General features: G+C 30.4%; 1 protein-coding gene across 1 annotated transcript in view; it reads right to left on the bottom strand.

The window, feature by feature from the left end:
* LOC148280769 (neurotrimin-like) overlaps positions 1-24,155 on the bottom strand; it is a 148,521-nt gene that overhangs the window by 118,933 nt on the left and 5,433 nt on the right. The window contains exon 2 of the mRNA XM_088227841.1: positions 17,459-18,053. Within this exon, the coding sequence (XP_088083967.1) occupies positions 17,459-17,531 (73 nt within the window). The 5' untranslated portion in view covers positions 17,532-18,053. The remainder of the gene's footprint in view (positions 1-17,458; positions 18,054-24,155) is intronic.

Here is a 24,155-nt window from a genome sequence, read left to right as displayed (position 1 = left end):
GATGATCGTTGTGTCGGTATTGTTTCTTGAATTTGAATAAAAAGTAAAGTATAACATTGTCATTTTTTATTTTTAGGCCAAATAAATTTTTTGAGATTCACGTGCCGTTAATTGTGCTGATAGCAAATAAATATTTCGGATCAGTCTGCGTACTTAGACCAAAAATGTCAACTTTGGACGTTCACTCTACCAGAAAATGAACCCAACACCAAAAAATAAAATCTTACTTTCCGCATACAGAGATGTCTGGCGCGAAGTAAAAAAGGTGAAGTGCACGTACAATTTAAAAAAATAAATTTAAAAAATTTAAAGTTTTTTTTAAAAAGAAATATTAAGCCTTCTTATTACCTCTTACCATTACTTCTTACCATTGGTTCGTGAGTCCAAAACACTAGCCACAGGACCACAACCCGAATTTTTTACCCAAATATTTTAATTTTGGAGGTCATTTTCAACGAGTAACACATAACTTGAGAAAATGGAAATCAAGTTGGAGTAGAAAACGTCAAGTTTGCTTCATAACATGTAATTTTTCTAACCGAAAAAAAACCTATGCGGTAAGGCGTTTACTTTAATGCGCGGAAGAGAAATTTTTTGAGATCGGGTTGTGGTCTTGTGGCTAGTGTCTCGGATTCACAGACCAAAGGTCTGTGGTTCGAATCCCACTTTACCCCAACTTAATTCCCATTTTCTAATGGTGAGTTATTTACAACTCGTTGAAAGTGGCCCTCAAAATTAAATATTTGGGTAAATCGTAAGAACGCAAATATTTATTAAAAAAAAAAAAAAATAATAAAAAAATGTTTTTTCCACCATGCCAAAGCGAATTAATTCGCCAGAGACCAAAAAAATAAGGCTTTCTGAAAATAAAGTTAAAGCTTGAATCACACTTTTGAAATTTTTCTATACGTACATAAATTGTAATTGATGAGAGAGGTGAGGTAGGCTATTCTGAGAGTAGTAGACTTGGACTTTGATAAATGATTTTAGGGACACACCGAGAGACCTCACGACACCGTCCCATCTGTCCTATTCCCTGCCGTCTCATCTCACCCAACCTTTCTCCGTTTGTGATGATAAATCCCTTATCCACCTCATTACAGAACGCAATTGCGAAAATTCATTTTCAGTTTCAGAACAAAAATATTTTTCGAAAATAATTTAACAGTTAACGTAGGTTTTTATAGGGATCGTGACCTGTTGATTAGCTTGTTTTAGTGAACACTTTGCATTCTTAAAACGATGTTAGTAAAAAGAGTTTTTGTTACTTAAAGCGTAGATCGGATGGTTTTTTAATGCAGATGAATTTTATGATACAATTTTTTGTTGGTAAAGTCTTTTATCTGTCTTTCATCTTATAAAATGTGGATTTTTAAACACAGGCAGAACGGTGAACGTTTCACGGTGTTTTTGTAAAGACAAATATTAAACTTAATTGTAACTACAATATACATCAAAGAAATATAATAGATTCAACTTGCAAACAACCTAGGGCTAACACAAATGAAACTGTTCTGTGAAACAGCAATAGAGTTCTACAATTCACTTTCTAATGACATAAAATATATACAAAATATATACGTACTCAAAAAAACACATAAATAAAACATTTCTTACATATCGATTTTATATTACTCTTATTTTATCGACTTTTATTAAAACAATTGTGTCGTTATATATTATATCCCCTAATATCAGCACTTGCGCTGATTAGAAACATTTCGTACAAATAAAAATGTAGTTTCATGTTATATGTAAAGTTAAAAAATGATTTGTTTTGTCATAAATAAATAAAAAAAATGGTACTTTATATTGTCATGCCGATACCAAAATCGTTGATTGCCCCACTCGCCAGATAGCAGGTAGCGGTCAATTTGCAGTTTTGCTGGTTCCCGGATTTCGGAGCTGCAATTGCGTTACCTTCATATATTTTGCCACAATACATGAATGCAATTACTTACATTGTAATGGGATTTTTCTAACCCTAATGTTCAAACTTTTCTCGTGGCAGGCTATATCAGATGTCCTGTGGCCAACTGTGCACTTGTCGTTTTCTTGATTATTGATGCATGCAATACCACGACTCATTATACGGAATAACTTATTGACATCTAAAATAACTTAATAACGATCGCACTGAAAATACCGAGATCACATGCACATTCGATGACAGTCCAGGTGTTATTAAGCCGGAGAAAAAAAATGGTAGAGCCGATAATTTGTTTGGATGTATTTTAGCCAGAAAAAAAATACATGTAAGTAGAGACTGGCTAATTTTGATTCTGTGAGGTTGCTAAGCCTGACAGGACATTTTTGGTTTGACTACACTGTTTGACCCGTGAGCTCTTCTTTAGCTTTTTCGACTTTTTATGTTCGCACGCTTTTTGAATTGATATAAATATTGTCCGCTATTTGCCGGGTAAGTTGTTATAACTTTGCCTTAACTTGCACAACGCCGTAAATTTATCATCAATTCATCATCTGCCGCCTCCAGACAAAATTGTATGCCTGCAGTGTTCTTGATTACCAATTTCCCTGACAACGTGAGCTGTTTGCCAACAAGGAAAAGGACTCAACACCAAGTTAGTTAATGTTATAACATGTTGATTTTCTCAGTACAGAACATTTTTAATAATTTTTTTGCTTAGTTCACTAGCTCATGTTGTCAGTTTGGAGAATTGATTTACTATCCGCCATGATAAATTTATTTTAAAACGCAATAGTGAATCTATTTACATGATTTACCAAAAATATTGTACGCGTGGCATAACTAGGGCTCAGTAGGTTGCAATAAATTTAACACAGCAACCTAGTCAATGTGCAACACATAGTACACATAGTAAATATGGCGCAACCAGTCGTAAATCCGCATTTTTGACAGTTTTAGGATAAATATACCACATTACTTCATTTGAAATAAAGCAGTCACTACCAAAACATCCAATTAGAAATTGAGTAAAAGGATCAAGACCCGACCATCTACGATTTCACCAATTTGACTAAATGACCATCTATGCAATGCCAAGTTCACGTTTATTCATTTTGAGACTTTGGCATTGAATACATTTGACTTGTTTTTCTAATTAACTACCCTAAAATGGCGAATGTGGTATATTCGCGATTCCAGTGCCCAAATGCTATCTATAAGTTAATTTGTTGCAACAGAGAGGGAAAACATTTTCGAGAAGATAATATGGTAGTCAAGGCATTTACAATGCTTATGACCTGTCATTGGCGGTTTTGATTTGCCACTCTACACACTGTGTAATATTCACCATTTTGACCATGTTTAAACATCCACATTTCCTCAACTCTAACATCTTTCAAACATGGTTAAAATGTTCAATGTTTCACAGTGTGTAAATTGACCACTTCAAGCAGCCAAAAACAGGTAATAAGCCCTGTAAATACCTTGATTTCAATATTCCCGTTCCCAAAAATGTTTTTCTTTTCAGTTGCAACACATTTATAACGCAACGTTCTTTTCTAATACTTTTATTGAAAGAATTTCAAGCCTCTTAATTCACATAATTTGAGATATTCTTTAAAATTTATTAAAAAATATTTTAAGCTGCATTTTTGTTTTATTATCAGACTCTCCTTTAACTCTTATTTTTGTTTTTCATTAATCGTATCTATTATCTATATTTTAAAACTTATTTTCGCTAAATCCATCTTGTCTACAAAAATTTGGGCATACTAAAAATATTGATGATTAAACTTCGTGTCTTCGATAGCATACGAAAAGGAAAATACGCGCACACTCTCGATCCGTAAAAGAGCTTTTCTGTGAATATGGGGATGAAGGTACTACCCTTAATCTTGACGCAAAGAGGGGGTATACTTGAGCTGATAGAATGCTAAATAAGGGTACACAACATATTGTAGAGTGGATCTAGGTTGTAGATTACAGTTTTAATTAAGAGAAAAGTAAACAGAATACGGACAAGAAATGGCTGTAATTAAAAGTGATAATATAATTTATACGAGTTTAAGTTAACTTCTTCTAGTTGATCTTAACTTATTGCAACAGAGAGGAAAAAAAAATTAAGAAGGGAAGTTTTCAAGACATTACATGTCATCGGCTGGTTTGATTGGCCACTTTACACACTGTGTAACACTCAACATTCTGCCTATGTTTTAACATACTCATTTCCTCAGGTCTTTCATCTGTTGACTGTTGTAATATTTTTATTATAATAGATAACTTATAAAGCACAATTTTCGAAATATTATACATCAAGAACACTTTACAAAGTGATTCTATAGATATATAAATTTAATTAAAACAATTTATTTTGTTATGACATGCTACGGATTTATTCAAATGATTGAGAGAACAAGTGAATCACTTCACTTGAAGAATCACTTCACTCTCATAGTCTCAGGAAGAGTATTCCATGTCATAGGGCCAGCAACCGCAAATGCGCGTTCACTGAATTTAGTGCGCTGTTTGCGGAGAGGTATAATTACTTTTTCTCTCGCCGTGGACGAAGCTGATATAAGCGTAAGACGCCTATCAGCTAGTTCATCTGGAATGCATAGTTTCCATTGATAATAGGGAACAGAGTTGTGCAGTGTTTTATACATGAGCTAACAGAGTTTGTATTCCACACTAGAAAAAAAATTTCAAATGCAGAATGGTGAAAGTTACACAGTGTGTAAAGTGGCTATTTAAACCAGCTAACAACAGGTCATGAGCCTTGTACATTCCTAGACTTCCAAATTATTTTTTCAAAATTGTTTTCCCTCTCTTGTTGCAACAAACTTAGAAATAAATAATTATGTAAAGGTTGTCACCACCTTATCATCATCATAATTTCCCTCTCCTCGAATAACAAGTCATTGGGCACTGAATCGGTTCACTAATCGTAGCATGTCTTGTAATTTTTTTGTTTCAAGAACGTAAGATAAAAAGTATAACTCTTTTAGAGCCAGTCCAGAGACTATGAAATATTATAGTGTAAAAACACCTAATTAAATAAATATTTTATTTCAACCATGCCGAGAATCGAAAAGCTTATAATATACCTTTAAAAATGAACAAAAATAAATTTCAACGTAAAAGGAAAATGAAACCGATTCATCACACGCTCACTGTCAAATGCAAACTAACAACCATATTACAGCCGTAACGAGATTCAATTTTGGTGATCATTTTCAACGAGTTGTAAATGACTCACTATTAGAAAATGAGAATCAAGTTGGGGTAGAGTTGGGTTCGAACCTTAGACTTCTGGGCCCCGATTAAAATGGGTAGTTACAATTATTTTAATTTTATTTATTTGGAAAAAAACAATCGTTTGTACAAATTAATCACATAGAAGATAAGGAGTATATTACAACTTAAATTGAAAAAAACATTCTGTAATCATTTTCCAAGGCTATGTTAATTATTAATCAAGTGTTCACATAAAAACAATCCAGTAACAGAATTATATTAATTTAAAAATCAAGAAATGTCAGTAATTTAAAAACTGCTTATAATATGTATAAATATTTTTGTATTAATAATAAAAAAAACCTTATAAGATAAAATAATTCAAATAATAAATAAAAATAAAATATGTTTATATGAAAAATAATTATATTAACAAATATATTTTTTCAAATAAGAAAATAAAATTTTAAAGAAAACACAACTAATGTAATAATATTGAAGAAGGTACAAAATATAAACATGAATATACAATTTTGATGGCATACTCATATAATTATACAGGCGTATTGTCAACGCCTTTTAGTAACCTTTTATATTTAGTAAAGGAAAGATGAAAAATGAAATGAAAAATTCAATTCAATTCAATTCAATTAATTTATTTTTTATATAACATATACATTACAAACTTATATTCAATACGTACATATTATAAACGATATTATATAAATAAAAAAAAATACACGATAGAGACTCATGTCAAAGTAGTAGGAGAATTCTGCTCCGGAAAACCCCTTCGGATACATGGAACAGATCAATATCCAGAGCGATATTGTTTAGCATAGTGGTAGCCCTTCCAACAGGAATAACCATAGGCAGGTTTTTTTAAATTTTTTTTTATTTCAAAATACAAAAATGTACAAAAACACAATTGTATTCCCATGAGTTAGCAAACTCATTCTGGGATTGATACAATTAAAGATTATCAGATAAAAAATAAAAATACATTTTGTTGAACATAATTAAAACAAAAATGGACATATCTCGGAGACCTTTTTAAAAACAAATTATAATATATTATTTAACATTAAATCACATGGGTTAAGGGTTATCGAGAAATAATTTGAGGAAATGATTTTTTAGTGTTATTTGATTTCCATTCGTAGACTGGTAAGAAATTGGTCCTGAAAGTTGGTCCTGAATATCAGAATATGAAACAATCTATGCTGACGCTGTCTTAGGTAATTATCAGGAACATACAAACCAATGCTCATCATAATCTCAGAATTATCGAACATACCGCGCAACAATCGATAAAAATGTGTAGTCAAATACACATTTTTTCTAGTCTCAAAACTGTTGTAGCCAAGCATAACCTGGAAAAACTCGGTCGGGTAGAGCCAAGGATAATACCTGCACTCTCACATGTAGAGATATCTCAAAAACTCTTTTTGGATTTTCTCTATCATAAGAGAGTACTTCATTTCATGTGGCCCCCAAATCATCGAGCCACTCTCGAGTCTCCTTCGCACCAAGGAGTTGTAAAGAGTTCTCAGTTTGCGGGTATTTTCGAAAACCCTGGCAGTACGCAGAACAAATCTTAACAGCTTCAATGCATTACCACTGATTGTCTTTATGTGTTCATGAAATGTCAGAGTGCTAACAAATTTAACGCCCAGATCCTTAACATTTGATGTTAGTAATAAAATATCTTTAATTTTATCTACAAAGTAAAATTGATTTTTTTAATGAAAAACAGATTATGCATACAATGTTTTCTTCTAAACATGTTCAAATTTACCTGAGCAACGTTTGTAAAAAAATATTCTGTTTTTCTCCACTGTGCGTTTTATTTAAATAGTTAAATCATCACTCTGATCTGCTCTGCTCCGAATTCAAATATATTTGAGCGCTCCGCCCTGCAGTCGTAGCTAACCACATTTAGTCTGACCAAAGGTTTCTCCTGCTTGCAGACCGCTGAGTAAGCCAGGATCTAGATCGGATTTTCCCATGGACTAAGAGGTTCAACGCTGAAGTAGGGTTCGGGCGATTGACCTTCACTAGGGACGGTGGCGTCTGCGTAGCGGCCCCTAACCGCGACCAGTGTCTCGACAACGCTAGTACCCCCCTTGAGGGGCAAACGCCGAAATGAGGCTGTAGCCAAGTGCACGGTCCCTGTATTCGTCCTACGACGGAAACCAGGATCCTGCCGTTGCTAGCGACGCGCCGTTCCGTCTTGGTTCCGGATTTACAGCCCGGAACCAGGAACTAGAGCAGTAGTCGGATCGGTGAATTTTTCGTTAGCTTAGTGCCCGCCCGCGACCCTTCCGGTCCGGGCGAACGCGTGCATTGGCAACAAGTATCCCACAATAGGGAAATATCACATATTACGAATACCGATAAAAAAAAGTGATTTATGAAATGAATTTAGAAAAAATAATTGTACTTTCAAATCCAATATGGATATTGTAGAGATATGTTTTAATACATAACTTTAAAAAACGAATTATGAAAAAAATATGTCCCTATAAAAACATGACTTGATAATTGTGACGCCAAGATTCGTAATGATGTTCTATTTAAATTTAAATGGTCACAAACAAAGTTCAAAATTTACGTGAATTGTGACGTATTAGGAGCGTGGCCAATAAAATGACCGTATTCGCGGGAATAATAAATAAAAAAAAATTTTTTTTTCTTTTTTATAAGTGTATAGTCAGTGTACGATTTTTTTGTTTTTAATTTAAAATTGTAAAAAACTTATGTTTTACTATTGTCAAGATAAAGGTATGACTTTTCTATGTAAAAAAGCCTCTGTTTAAAAATTGTCTAAGGGATGTGTTTAAATTTTAACTTTAGCGCGTTCAAGAAAATACACATATTCCCGCACTAAAGTTGACAAAACCGTTGGTCCCTTAGAGAATAACATATTAAACAAGTTTATACGGCCATAGATTATTTATGTGGGCGCAGGTAGGGGGAGACCGGGTGAGATGGACCAGTCGCGCTCGTGGGCGAGTCGGGACCCAGCGAGGTGAGGTAGGGAAACCAGGGGTAAACTGGGACAGCCGCACTCGCGAGGAGTGTTAAAACAAGGACATATGTGAACTTCACTTATGTGGTTCCTTGAATTATAATAAATGCTTTTTTGCCCACGAGCCTAAATGATGCGCAACCACCAGTTAAGCGGAATATATAAATATATATTTTTTTAAATAATTCTTTAGTAATAATAAATTTTCGAGATAAAACATTTTTTTACGTACGAAGTTATGTGTATGTTCAAATTTTAAAGACAAATTCTGAATATTTCTACAGGTGGAATTGGTATAAATATTGGATATTTTTTCAGCTGAGATAAATACATATTTTGAGTATGTCCTATGTTAAACAGTGTGTAAAGTGGGCATTTAAAAATGTTAACTCAAACTAACGGATATAAAAAGAAGTATAAAAACTTAAAAGTATTTTCTGCTGATGTCTATTATTTATTTATTTATTTATTAAAAGAAAACAACAGTCATTACAACAAAAAAATAAATATTTATCAGTAAACCAAAATTATAGGCCAATCAAAGTTTAATAAACATTACTAAATACAATGCCGAAAAATGACGAAAAAAGCGTACATTGAAGCAGCTACTTTGCATCATTCCACACGATAAAAAAAAAATTACAGTAATAATAAATATTTAAAAAAATATATAGTTTTTGGTTTATTTGGGCTTAAAAATCCTTTCGCCGGTGGATCCATACGGAGTTATACGGAGCTGTCAGTCCTCCCTTCTTTCTTCTTTCAAACAAGAGAAAATAATTACAATAATAAAATGTACAAAAAAATAAAATTTTAGGTAAGTACAGTTAGATTAAATTATAATTTTCATTCTTAATAAGGGTTCTAGCATTTTCTTTAAATAAGTTTGAAGTGAGGAAATATATGTCTGTTTCAGCAAAAAACGTGTTACAAGTATTTGAAATTCTGGGCAAAGATGCATTCCAATTATTATTCGTGCTTGAAAAAGCAACATGAAATAATTGTTGCAGCCGAGTTGTACGTTGAGGGATACGAATTTTAATTTTCTCAAGCAGTTGAGAGCAATTTAAATTGTTATTGCATATTTTGTAAAGGAAAACGGTATCATTGATGATATTTCTAGATTGGAAGGTATCGATTTTGTGATGTATTGCAACTTCTTCATAGTTATTGAAATGTTAATATTGACGATAGTTTAGAAACAACGATGCGATAGTTTTTTATTAGGTGAACTAATTCAGCTGGATAAATCTCACCGACATCAGTAAATAGTTCAGCTCTTTAACACCACAAAATTCAACAGATGGAAATGTAAAAAAATGTGGATGTTTAAACATAGGCGTAAAAAAGTGAATGTCAAAAATTGTGTAAATTGGCCACTTAAACCAGCCAATGACAGGTCATAAGCCGTGTAAACCGTTGGATTTCCATGTTTGTTTCTCAAAAATGTTGTCCCTTTCTGTTGCAACACATTCAGAAATAAAGCTGTTGAAAATGTTAAAGTTGAATAAAGAAGTCAACCACCTAAAGGTAAAATTGTGAATATTACACAGTGTGTTGACTGATGACCTAATCTGCTCAATGATATATCGTGACCATAGAACAACAAGGTATCTCTTGGCTTTGTCATGGAACTGAGATATTGAGGTTTGAAGTTTTGTTATTCAGTTATTTCTTAGATATTTGACATTTGAAGAATTCAATTCATTTTTCTTTTGATTTTGTTATTTATATGTTTTAAAAGATTTTTCAATAAAACGTTATTTTTTTTGCATGGATAGGCCATTATCTTCATAATTCCCTTTGCGCACATAAAAGAACATAGGAGACTGCATGGGTATATGAATTGCAGCGTATCTTAATCATTTTTGTTATATGAAGGTAAGATGATAAGTCTTACGCTTCAGGTACCAGTCCAGGCACTATGAAATATTCAAGTGTGTGAACACCCTTTTGAATAAATATTTTTTATCAACCAAGCCGGGAATCGAACCCGAGATCTCTTGAATGGTGGGCAAACGCGCTGACCATCACACCACGAGGTCGAAGATAGGCCATAGATGCCCCAAAAAAGCAAATAAAACCTAGTCGTTCTTCAGAATAAATATTTATGGATTGAAATAGAATTTTGTTGCATAACTGTTTCCTAAAGTACAAGGAATTTTGACACGTTTTTATTACAGTTTTAAAGATCATTTTGGTGCAGAAAAAAATATTCAAAAAAGTCATTTATTTCAAAAATGACAAATGATACCTTGTTGTTCTGTGGTCACGATATAAAAAAATATGTGTTTAACAACTTATAAATGAAATATATGTACATTGTTACTATTAGAGTATACATAAAAATATGTTTATGTGTGTCCTATTTTGAGATTCAAAATAAAATTGTAAAAAATAAAAACAAATCATTGGCTCTCTAAATAGTTCTGTCTAGCTTTCTGTATTTTCAACAGCTTCATCTCTTTTGGAAAAATAACTGATATTTTATACGTTTTTTTTAAAGTACTTTTTACTATGGACAGTGAACTCAAAAAATGATAATTTGACAGCGGTAATAATAAAAAAAGGGGGAAAAACAGAAATTTTAAGTATCAACTTCATTAACTCTTTCAGCCCGGGTGTTCATTCAAATATACATGAATTTTAAAAAAATCTCGTACCTACCTAAATTCGAAAGTGGTGAGTTAATTTTTTTAATTACTAGAATCCCTAAGTGCGTCTCTATTTTTTTTTGTATACGTTGGTAATCAGCATTACACAGAAACGTTTGTTTTTAACTTTGACAGCTAGCTTCTGGTTGGTTTGTTTGTTTTGGATCAAATTCAATATTATAAAAAATATGTAAGACAAATTTGAAATTTTCATTCAAATCTTATAAGTTTAACTGAATTAACATATATTGTAAGATAATAATACATTTAACTATTTTTTTTCGGTTGACGATCAGTATATTACTCATTGATACCTTAGCTTACTGTTTATCATATTGATGTGCCAAATACGAGTATATTACATTTATTTGAATTATTTTTTGTGTTTCTGATCCTATATTTGTGGCGATATATTCATGTGTCTGTGTCATACAATTGTTCGCCCTATCTCAACACAGGAATTTTAGTACCATGGAGTTGAGACTTATGTTTCAAAGAATTTATAATAAACTACATATGCGTAAATAAATAAATAAATAAAATAAATAAATGAACGATAAATAATTTTTTATTTGTTAAAGATAAAAAACAAAAAATAACGAAAATTTCCAAATAATTCCTTTAGTACACAAAAAATAATATAAAAAAAATTATCTGGACTAAATTCAAGTCTGAAAGGATTAATTGTGTTTTCAAACAAACATTTCATGAAAAATCAGCAAAATAAGATTATTTGCAAAAAGACAAATCTGTTTACAAGAGAGAGATATTATTTAAAATAATTTATATTTAAAAGTTCTCGAAAGTTTGCAAAACTCGGAAGTAATACGAGAAGCATAAAACAAAAATACTTTTAAGTATTTTTTGTCCAGTTTTATGTTTTTACACAGAGAGATAAATGATCCTCAACATTTTCTGAATTAAGGGAGAAATATTATTGTGTTCAAAACAGATTAAAGTTTTTTTTGTCTCTTTGGTGCTTTCGTGGTAAATAAAAGTTTTATAATATATCATCAAGAAAAAAATATTAAACTACGAGATGTTTTTAATATGATTTTTTTTATTAAAAAAATCACTAAGCATACAATAAATTTCTACTATTTCGTTTGTCATAAACCTGTTTTTTTAAACATAAAACAATAATTTGCAGTTTATTTCAGCCACAAGTTAAATAAACATAAGTCGAAAAAATCCGTCGTCGTCAAAAAAAAAGTTTAAAACTAATTTTGTATGGTTTGTATGTGTAATGTTTTATGAATGTATGTATGTGTATGCGCATGGGTGTATGTACGTGTGTGTTTATGTACATGTGTATGTATGTATGTATATATATTTATCAAAATGTGTATACGAGTAAGTGTTTATATTTTATTAATCTGTGCTCTCTATTAATTTGTTAATTATTATAATATATAAGAATGTAATTGCCTAGCTTGGAACGGGGTATGAACCCTTGTTAGCTAGGCAAAGTGTTAAAAGTTATATTTTTGATAAAAAGTGTAAATAAATAAATACATGATTGGCTCAATTTAACTGCGAATCGAATTTAATATCATAAAACAATTCTACATTATTGTTATTTAACAACACGAAAAAATGTATTTTATAAAACCATATTTCTTTTGTAGACTGTTTTTTTTAATTCTTGAAAGAATAATATGGAAAAAAAACGAATATAATTCGATTAAGAAAACTATTTTTTTTCAACTAGTTTGTAACATTTTGACCGTAAAACAAAAATAAACAAACTGTTCAAAGAAACTGTTTCAATTTCTCTGGAAAATTAGGAAAAATAGACACGCATAATTAAAGTCCACTTGATTTAAGACAATTCAATTATTAAAATTGCTTTTTTCATTTGCAAATCTTTGCTCAAATCCGTAGGGATATATTTAAACAATTCTTTAAAATGGTGAATTAAAGCAGTATTTTTGGCGTCTTTAAACCAGGAAAATTAATTAACTGACATCGCATTACGCTAAAGAGCTTTTCCTTTTCGAAATAAATATTTTTTAGTTAAAGCAAGAAAGTCTTAAAGGTTACGAGGTCACTAAAGTAGGGGTGCTCACCTGCTCACCCCCATGTCTCGTTATTCAGTTAGTCTCAATATAGGACTGCCATTAGGGGAGATCACCATTTCATTAATGGGGAAACATCAAACACGAAAACCCAGCTGAGGTAAATAGATGTTATTTATAGGTCAAACTAGTTAAAAATTCATATTTTCAGTATTTTCTCTTCTAAAATAAACTTTGGTTTTCATAGCACAATGTCCAGAATGAGTAAATAAGTTTATTATTTGCACTTCTTGGAGTTCTTAAAATCAACCTTTCAAAGATCGTCGCTGATATAAGTTGGGATACAGAAGAGTCAGCATTATTTATTCTTATTAGGGCCCTCACAAGGCACTGCAGCTTAAACTAACACCTTGCTAGAATTAACCTTTCCAAAACATCTAGATGTAGGTTCTGCAGTGCATATGAGGAAACACCTATACACATTATATGTAAATGTGATGCTTTACATCATAAAAAAATTTTTATCCTCGGAGGACCACTGTTTAAAACTGAGGATGTTAAGAAGCTTACTCCCTACCTAATCGCCCGATACTTCACGGATTTGGTTTTGAAAGGGAAGATTTAGCGAAATGAGAAGTCTCGCCCTTCACACAGTAGGCCAGGCTCTTTATAGATCCGAGCATGGAGGGTGAGTACTATTCGCAAGGATCCGTCATAATAGATCTTTACTGGTTGCAAGAACGTCAGAAGCTTGCATAGCACTTATTTTCAGAGTTAATAATAAAAAAAGCATTAATTAGTTCGAGTGATTTCTCCAAACTAAGTCACTTGCACCACCTCATCCGATTATGCCATACTCCAAAATTGATTCGTACATTACAAAATAAATATTTTAAAGTTCCTTTTGATGAATGTTAGTAAATAATTGTACAAAACCACACACTGAATCGTGTATGTCTACCAGTCTCGAGACGTACCTGTCTCTTTGTCAGTGAGTGTTATATACTAAAAGCATGTGTCGTATTAGAACGCTGGGTTTTATATTTTTGTGCTACCACTAGTATAGTGAAGATAAATAGTGGGATACACATGTTAGTGTTATCATTGTTCTGAAAAAAAGACGGGTACGTCTTGAAACTGCTAGCCACAGCAAAGTCGATAAATGGTTATATGCAATTACTTTACTGGAATTTCATGACACCTTTCTCCTTAAATAACTAAACTGCATACAAAAGTTTTATTTTTAAGTAAAAGAAGCCAGTTTTAAAATACATTTCAATAAAAAACAATTTTTTACATTACTTAACTCTTAACGGTGTTACTGGCCCATAGGGTACTGAATCATTTCACTAATTACAGCATAGTTTCATCGTTTTTCACAAAAAGGTATGATGATATATTTGCAGTTTTCAATTAAAAGCAAATGAAAACTTTCAGCGAAAAATAACATTTTTTTTAAATATGTCATATGAGAAATTGATTACAAAAGGATGGAAATCTTTAAATAACCAATTGGAAAAAATTATATAAATTTTAAAATAGTTTTAATAAAGCGTATTAAAGATTTTGTACAGTCAAAAACTAAAATTAGAATTAGGTAACAGAAATGTACCCTCGAGTTGAAAGTACTTAAGCATGTATTATTTACATCCCGCAAGCGATCTTTACTCAATGTTTTTGGAAACCAAACAACTCAACATCCCCTAAATAAACTTTCCTCGTGTTAAGGGTGGTTTTTACTTCACCGTCCCCTTCATACAGCAGTGTAAAGGGTTGGTTCAAGGCTCTTTCCGCTTCCGATCCTTCGACCACAATGTGAATTGCTTTAGGATTTTGAGATATGTGCTTCTATTATATTAAAATACTCCTTCAAAGTTAGAATTATCGAGCATAAACAATTATTTACAAGACTTTTTTTTTTTATGAAAAAAAAACTTGACTTTATTTTCACTTGACAAAAATAAATGTCAATCCCAAGTAAGGAGGTAAATTATTAATCAACTATACAGCAGTTAAACTGAAAATAACTATGATGATATATGGAAATTAAGTTGAGGTAGAGCGAAGAGTAATCTTTGAAAGTTTTTTCCAATGCAATGTCTGCGAAACATTATTTGTCAACGTTTTATAGATCAAATTTAATTCACTTAACCTAGAACTTCAGGGCGCGGACCGAACCTGACTTAGGAATGCACAGGAGTTGGCAGCCAACAAAAAGGCCAGCAGGCTGTTTGTGCACTCCATATGCTCCAAATAAAACGTATAAAATATGCAATAGTATTGAACATAAAATATTTCAAGTTTTCTAAAATATTTACTTATAAATAACTGAAATATTTTAAAGTACATTTTATTATACCGATACGTTGATAACGTAGCTGAATAATTTTGCAATTGCAATATTTATGAAAAAACGTATGAATTAGTTTTATGACCCGTTTCGAGGCCAGAACGGGTCCAAAAAGTTGTAAATCAATACATCTCTAAATTTATCGACTCTCAACAATCAACTCTACGACTTATCTTCAAGTGAAATAGGTTTATAAAAATGTAAATCGATACGATTCTGAAAGCTTAATTTTGTTCTCTACTCGAGGGTAAAAGTTTCTTTAGCTTTTACTTAACCTCATTTCTTCCACTTGAACACATAAAATATTAGTCCTCGGGCATATTTTGTATCCTTTTAATGTTCGAAGTGCCTTTGTTGTGTTTTTTTACTCTTTCCACATGTGAAAAAATGAAAAAGGTGCCTAAAAATGTACAGAGTTGGTATTGTGTTTATTAATATAGGTATGTTTTATTTATGATGTATCATAAAGGTGGGTTATAAAGGTTTTACAGGGATGGTTTGGTGTCTACAAACATTTATTTATAATTTAAATTGTAGGTTTTTTGATGTGCCAGAAAAAACTAAGGGGTTTATTCAAATGTGTGATAATTTATATATAAAAGAGGTAAATGTCACATTTTATTACGTTCGCAATAAAAAATATGAGTCGGTTTTCGTTTAAATATTTTTTTTTGCTTTATTGACAATCGGAATTTTCACATTTCATTTGAGTTTAAATTCACATTATTTGTTGAAAATTAAAAAGCCCATTTCAAACATTAAGAACTCTTTTAGAGTCAAAATCATTTATTTTGTCCATATCGAGTCTGTCCAACACCGTTTTTTAAGAACAGTCGCATGGTTGCTCGGATTACAAAGGGGTAATTATTCTTATTTTGAAATAGAGCAATCTCTTAATCTGTCTTCATTGGAGAGACATATAACTGAGATGGACCTTATATGCATTTTCAAAATACTTAATGCTTTAAGTGATGTCCCATCTCTGTGGCAATCAATTTCTTTTCATGTTCCCAACCGTGTCACCAGAAGTTAAAATCTGCTATTTATAAAATCTTCTAAGAGCAACTTTGGTTTTTATGCCCCAATGTCTAGAATGTGTAGATTAGTCAATTCATCACACGACTTGGAATTTTTTGGGATAGATCGTCCGGCTTTTCGTAGATCTCTTCGCGACTAAACAGTGCGGGATGAAGTTGGATTGGCATGGTTTAGCTCAAAGTTTTTGGTCTTTCGTTTTTATTAATATATTGTATACTATTATTGTTTTGCCCTTGTTTGTCTTTGCTAAATAGTTTTATGTTCTTTTTGTTCAGTTTCTTGCATTTATGTTTCTTCATGTAACTGTTGTAATTGGCTTAGGCCGTATATATATAATAAATAAATAATGCCATTTTAATAGAACAAGATTTAAAAAAACCGTTTCATTATTTAAACAATTTGCAAAATACATTCATAGCAGAAATTTTCAAAAATATATACATATTATTAAACTTCAATATAACATGAAATTGAAATATTTTGGTTAACGACATTAAAAAAAGTAATTGTAAAAAAATTGAAGTAAGAAAAATATTTTTACTTTTCTTGTAATAATGGGTCATTGTTATTTTATTTCTAGAATGGTGGTAATACGTTTTCTTGACTGTTGTTCTTTAATTATTTATTCATATACAAAAAATAATACAATTTATCAAGTCCTACTGAACTGTTTTTCCAATTTGTCAGTAGGCGCTTAGCACTTATACCTAAAATATACTATTATTATCTCCTTATTCTACAAGTTGTATATTTTTGAATAACAATGAAATACATTCGAGTAAATATAGATTAAAACAAACAAAAAATTGGGTATAAAAAGGTTTCAAAAATAAATAATGGAATAAAACACAAAAAAATCAAAACGGAAAATCACATTCTAGAAGCCAGATCCTCAGAATACGTCTCTTTTTGAAACCTGATATTTTTTAATAATTTATGATTTTTAATGGAAGCGAATTATAAATTTTAAAATTCTAATGTTTTATTCCGTATTGATTTAATAATTTTGGGAGAACTAGTCCATATTTCATGTTACAAAGATGTAAATTATTAAACTCATTAATTTTGTAAAAAGTGAACGTATTGAGAAACGTTTTTCACAACCGGAAACTATATTTTTTATAGTGCAGAACAGAATTGTTTAAAAAACCAAAGCTGCTCTTAAAGAGTGCTTATTTAAATGCAAATGTAAATAAAATGACTTACCGTAGCTTGGGTAGAAAAAAGATATCAAAAGCAGCAGACCAGCTACCCTAGCCGGGAACACCAAGGTGTTCATGTTTCCTCCTCTCAAACACACCTTAATTAAAACACAACCCCCATTTCACTAAATAACTGCCAGAAGTAAGCAGTAACCACACGCCAACGGACTATCAAATACAATTTAAAAATACGTCGTATTGCAGCTATTTAATAATAAGTTCTAATTATTTTAATCCACTGCACAATACTGTAAGTGTACACAAAGCTTTCAAGCAATCGGATTTGATTAAAAGTTATGCGCTATTTCGAGTAAACACGCTATGATAATACACAGATTTATCACTACACTTTTGAATTAAATGTCTTTATTAGTTTATTATCAAAACATTTTCGTTTTTATTGATTGTGATACCGCGTATTAAAACGTTCTGTGTATGGGAGTCGAGAAACGTGATGCACGCGAAAGTAAACACACTTTTCATTGTTTAGATTAACTGGGTATGGACGCAATTACTCTGTACAGAAGTGGATAGCGTGTTTAGAACTGCAGGTAACAGTTGACCACCAATGCTTTTTCGTTTATCATCCATCAGGAAATCTGTAAACAAAATTGAATACATTAATAAAATATACATTAGTCAAATTAAATGTTTTATTTACAGGAAATCAATATTGACAACTGACATTTATCTATGGAACATTTCATTATTGATGCTCTGATGTGACGCTTGAAATGTTGGGTGGATGCCATTGTAATTTGATATGTTGCATGTTATTGGACATTTTAAATCCAATGGTCAAAAATATATAATTATAATGGTTTATTAAAAAAAAAATTATCGACCATTAGATTTAAGGTGTTCAATTACTATAGTACCCAACCTTTTACGTCTAATAATAAAAAAATCGATAATTTTAAATAACTTTAGCATACGAATTTTTTCGTCTACAACGTTTCTTTAAAAATCTGATTTAATAAAAACACAGGAACCAAAGTTTGTTTTTTGTTAAAATTTTTCAATTTTAAAGAGAAAGTGTAGAAGTTAAGGTTGTAAGTGTTTTATTTTACAAAAAATAAAATAGAGAATAACTTTCCGTGCGTGAGTCAAGTGTCTTAGGCACTACACCACGGAGGCCACCATTTTAACAAATTTAAATAAACATTTGTATAAAACTGCAAACCGTCTTTTCTACGTATACCGGTTACAGAACGCACTTGTCACTTTGAAAAAAATAATAAAACATATTAACATATCCGTTTTATTTTTTTGTGTAATGAAAACAGTGAAGGTGTGTAGAAGAATTTGCACGTAAGAGTATTAAGTGCCCTGATGTAGAGACAGTCACGTCTGTTAACCGGTAGATAAAGAAATGTCGGCGGGTGGTTTTATACAAATATCGACAAACATGTTTTTTAAAGCAAGTGTTTTATTTTTCTTGATAAATGCCATAGTATAATTATAAATGTTATACAGCATTCATATAAAGTCATCAACAATACTAGCTCAGATCAAATTAATAGCCTTTTAAGTTCTCTTTTCTCTTTTAAGATAATTATCAAGACCAACCAGTCAATGACAGGTAATGAATCCTGTAGATGCCTGCATTCATACATTACCTTCTCCAAAATGTTCTTTATCTCTACTGTAATATTTTCATTATCTAGATGTTTTACCTTTTTGAAGAAATTATATACCAAAAACATATAAAATGAGAAACGTAAAATATTTTTTTAATGAACATCATACAATCTCATTATTAACATTTCTTAAATAAACATTTTTAATATTGTCCTTTTTCATCTTTTGTTACATTTTTAAAATTCTGAGTTTTGTAAAATACCTCCAATTATTACTTCCTGTCAAAATTATGAATGCGGAAGGTTTTTTTCTGTAAGATTACTTTGCCTTTATTTCATATATTCAGGTTTACTTTTGTACGCCACTTACGAAAATTGAGGTCATCTAAATTACCCGAGGGTCTGTAAACTGAAGTAATAATTTTAAACAGGGACAAAAATTACAACGGATTGTTCCTTGTTAAATTTTGCGTACAAAGTAAATATTAATTTATCCGAGAAATGTTACACTTTTGTTTATTTATTTCCAAGGGAGCTATAAAAAGAGGGTGTTTTATTCTGACGGACGCTTAGAAAACCTTTTGTACAACTTGTAACTAATTTAAGAAAAAAAATATTATCTTCATTAATTATTTGCACAAATAATTAGTACTAAACAAAACTTTTAAAAATGGTTAGTTACTCATACAAATATTTTTTAGCAGATATTTTTAAGAATTCCTTTTTTTATTTTATTTATTTCCAATCAAATTACATACAAGGTAAATAAATTTTAATCATAAAAAAAACATAGGGATTTAAACAAGGGCAGAAAAATGAATGATATTTGATATCCAAAGTGATAATGAATCGCAAATCGAAGTAGGTTCTGAGTTTTAAAATGCCGTACAATTTTCTCAAAAATTTCTATAGAGATCATAATAAAACTGATAATTATGTCTACGAAAAATGGACTCTGGTATAAAATTATTTTTTTTAGGTATTTTCATAAACTTTATATATTCATAAAAAACCTTTAAAAAACGTATTTTCTCACAGAATTTTTAATTTTTTTATTAAAAAAAAATATTGTAATAAATTTTTCTTTTAATGTTTTTCGGTATCATAAATTTAAAACACTTATTTTTAAAGCATTATTTATCATATTCCTCGTTTAATAGGTAAAAAATAAATTAAAATCAATACTGTACCTTATTTTAAAAGACAAACAAAATTAATTTAATGTATGAGGAAAATGTGAAAACGTAATAAATGTATTTAATCAATCCCCACGAAGAGATTTAAAAACCGCTGAAAATAAGCACTTTATTTTAGACGCCGCAATAATTACTGAGGCGTCCCGGCGCCTACAGAGCTTTAACTTTGAGACGCCCTATGGAGGCTGTATGTAGAGCCTTCATTCCCTCAGGCCGCATCGCAGATAAGCCTGAGAATATTCAATGGCTTCTGGGAAAAACATTCTGCTAGCATCCCCTGAAACGCTCGTGAGTTATGTAGGAGTTTCGTATGAAGAGCTTTTTTGTTTGAATTGAACTGTTTTTCAGCGTAACGGAATACGTTATATAAATAAAGATCATTTATTATTATTTAGATTGTTGTATTATAATTTCCTTATCCGCATTCAGTGGTTCATAGAGTACTGCATTGGCAATATTTTTTTTGTCACATCGAAGGCAAGGAGATCAGTTATCAATTTATTATTTTTAAATGAAATAAAAAATTTCATTCGTGAATTACGATGTTAATTCATAATAAAAAAATACACATGATTTTAAAATTTTCAAGTACTCATTCTTATAACCATTTAAAAAATATATATAAAAAAAAATAATTTTCATATTTAATAAATATAATATTTCAATATTTTATACTTAACGAAAGAGGGAAAGCGTCAATATTGTTTTTTTTTTTTTTAATTAAGATATGTCTGATATTCATGTTTTACCATTTGGAATAATAATAAAATGGTTCTATACAAGTATGTCAGAAGAGGCAAATATAATAGTATTTCTAAAATATAATAACTTTGATTTTTTTTTATCAATAAAATAAACGAATACATTAAAAATGTCTTAAATTTATTGACTCTTATTTTTCCACCTAACTTAACAGTTTTAGCCATAATTTCCAAGAAAACTCGAGGGTAAAAAAATCACCCTACCCACTGAGGTGAAGTCGATTTAATTATTCGTAACTTTATTTTAGACTACCAAATACATATTAAAACATGTCCTACGCCAAGTAGCCAAATAACCTCCAGATATTTGAATGAATAAGTAGCACAATTTCAATTGATATTTTGAAAAAAAACTTTTTTTTTCAACGCAGTAAAACGAACCTATTATATTTTTATTGAATTTGTGCTTTCTTTGATCGCTATCTTACGTTTATAACAGAAACTATTTCATTCAAAGAAGGCTTTCAAATCTTTAAATACGTTCAAACCCTTTAATTTGCTTTGTAGATAACATCAACATTAACAGTGGGTGAAAATTTGAGTAATTTGTAAGGCTTGTCAAAACCAGGAAAAGAAAGCCAGATTATGAATTATATATGAGAGACTTTGTAAGTTTTTTACCATTTTCACAGCTACAAAATTAATGGGCGAAGCAATAATTTATTTTGATTTTAGGACAAAAATAAAAATTTAAGCAACTAAAAAAGCATAGTGAAATTCAATTTTATTATTAGACACGCCCATAGAGAATTCAGAAAGTGTTTAATAATCAAGATTGTTTTTTTTTTAAAAGTATTTATGGACTCATTTGTTAATCGTCTTTAACAAGATTATTCAGTTAAGTATTTTAATGAGGTAAGAAACTTTCAAAAAATTATATTGTAACTAAAATTCAATCTCAAAAAATTAAGAAAAGATATGAAATATTATGAAATCTTAATGCCATATAATCCGTAATAAGCTGGTTTGTGACCAATTTGCATAAATATGCTGTAACATTCACATTTCCATTTTTCCATGATTCAACATTATTGCATTTGAATTTTCGTATAATTACTATGAAAGAACATTAACAACTTAAAAAAAAAACGATTATCGCCATTGGTTAGTTAAGAGGATATGCGGTCTGACTTGATTTGTTTTTATACAAACGTATAACCGTATTGTCAACCGTATAGATACCCATTTTTAACGTCCTTCTATGGTTTGTTTTTTTTTTTATCAATAAATTGTATTTTAAAGGAGCTAGGACAATTCAAAAACCCTGGTTAGATAAAAAGCGCCTAGTTTCATGCCGTCTTTGGATGTATGGTATATAATAATGAAAACTGTTTTTGAAAACATTGAATTTCTTTTCAGCTTATTTAAAAAAAAAAAAAAAATTAGTTTTAGGGTTGAAAAAACGGGAACACGAGACCTCAATTTCGTCAACTTTAGGTATAATAAGTGCTCAGTTGTCTTTTTTGCACAGTATTCGGGGGGGCATTTGCGAGAGAGTGACGGAATAACTTTGTACAAATACCTATTAGTCAAACTGATCCTTGACCAATATCCTATTAATGGAAAAAATAAGACTGAATGATTTTTTTGGATAATAAAAGCTTTTACATTTTTTTTGTGTTCTAGATGGGTACTGCTTACGTTAAAATTTGAATAACTGTGATTTTTTCAAGTAATTAAATGTACAACACTGAATAACTTAAGCTCGTCTTCCAGTTTTGTTTTTAATTAAAATATTTATTTTAAGGTTTCTGAGACTTTTTCTTAAGTAGTACTCAGAGTATTATACTTAAACGTAATTTATGCAAAGAGTGTAAGAAAGAATACAAAAAAATAAACTACCTTACCGAAAATCATATGCATAAGGCAAATCTACTATAATGTTCGGATAGTTGTACAAGAAAATAAGAAACTAGTAATTCCGTACTAAAATTCATTATATACGAGTATATTCTGAATGGACGTCTTGATCGTAATGTTTTTTTTTTCTTTCAATAAAAATAAATATTTGCGTTCTTTTGATTTACCCAAATATTTTATTTTGAGGGCCATTTTCAAAGAGTTGTAAATAACTCACTATTAGAAAATGGGACTTAAGTTGGGGTAGAGTGGGATTCGAACCACATACTTTTGATCTGTGAGTCCGAGACACTATTTACAAGACCACAACCCGACTGTTCTGATTTCTGAGTTGGCTCTTAATGTACCTGGCTACCGCACCCGTCACACAAATCTATCTCTTTTCCATATACCTACAGTTCGCACCAACTATGCACAAAACTCTCCTCTGATTCGCTTGGCGCTTAATTATAATGTATTTTTCAATGGCATAGATATATTTAACTGCAGTAAACTCACTTTTAAAATAAGAGTTAGAAAAAAAATATTTGAAAAAAATCTTGTTCTTTATAAAGAAAAGTATTATAACATTATAAATTTAAGATGTTTCTATTCACTCATATCAAACACACACTCACACACAAAAACTCCCACACATGCACTTCTACTAGTATTAATATCTAACTGAACTGGATTTTTATAATTGTATTTGTGTGGAAAACTGATTTGGCTTTATTTTATGTTTTTTAATAATGTTGTGTGTATTTTTTAGTACTGCTGTTGTTTTTCCAAATAAACGAAATTAAAATTTGAAATTATTTGAAATAATGTTTTTTTAAAAACATTGATTAAAATTTTTATTCTGTTTAATAACACATTAGGTACTATATTTATGTTGATATTCATTCCTAACGATAAAAATCGACATACTTCGAAACGATGCAATATATCCAGCATCCCCAATCTCTATATCTGTCTCTCTTTAATGATTTTCCTTTCCTTAATAAAAAAACTTAAGGGACAATGATTGATATGTATCGTATCCTCCATTTTTTTGTTTAAAAAGTGTAAGAAAGATCACAAAAAAAGTTAAATACTCTGACAGAGATTATAAGTGTAGGCCAACCATTCCTGGGAAATACATGAGGTAATATATCTATCGCTGGAGTATCGTTTTCACTTGTAAGAAGGCTTAAGCACAAAGCAAAAGATTTCATAGAATTTAATTTTAAATTCTTTCACTTAAAATTTATCGCAGTTGTGTGGAAATGATAAACCTTGTTTAAAAATATTTTTTTATATCACCTTTTATATTCTTCATCAAT

This window comes from Micrasema longulum, unplaced genomic scaffold, assembly GCF_059751315.1.
Source record: "Micrasema longulum isolate JH-2025_06_02 unplaced genomic scaffold, ASM5975131v1 h1tg000543l, whole genome shotgun sequence".
NCBI classification, from domain to species: Eukaryota; Metazoa; Arthropoda; class Insecta; order Trichoptera; family Brachycentridae; genus Micrasema; species Micrasema longulum.
The sequence above is the reverse complement of the archived record's forward strand: the minus strand, read 5'-3'. Positions and strand labels throughout refer to the sequence as shown.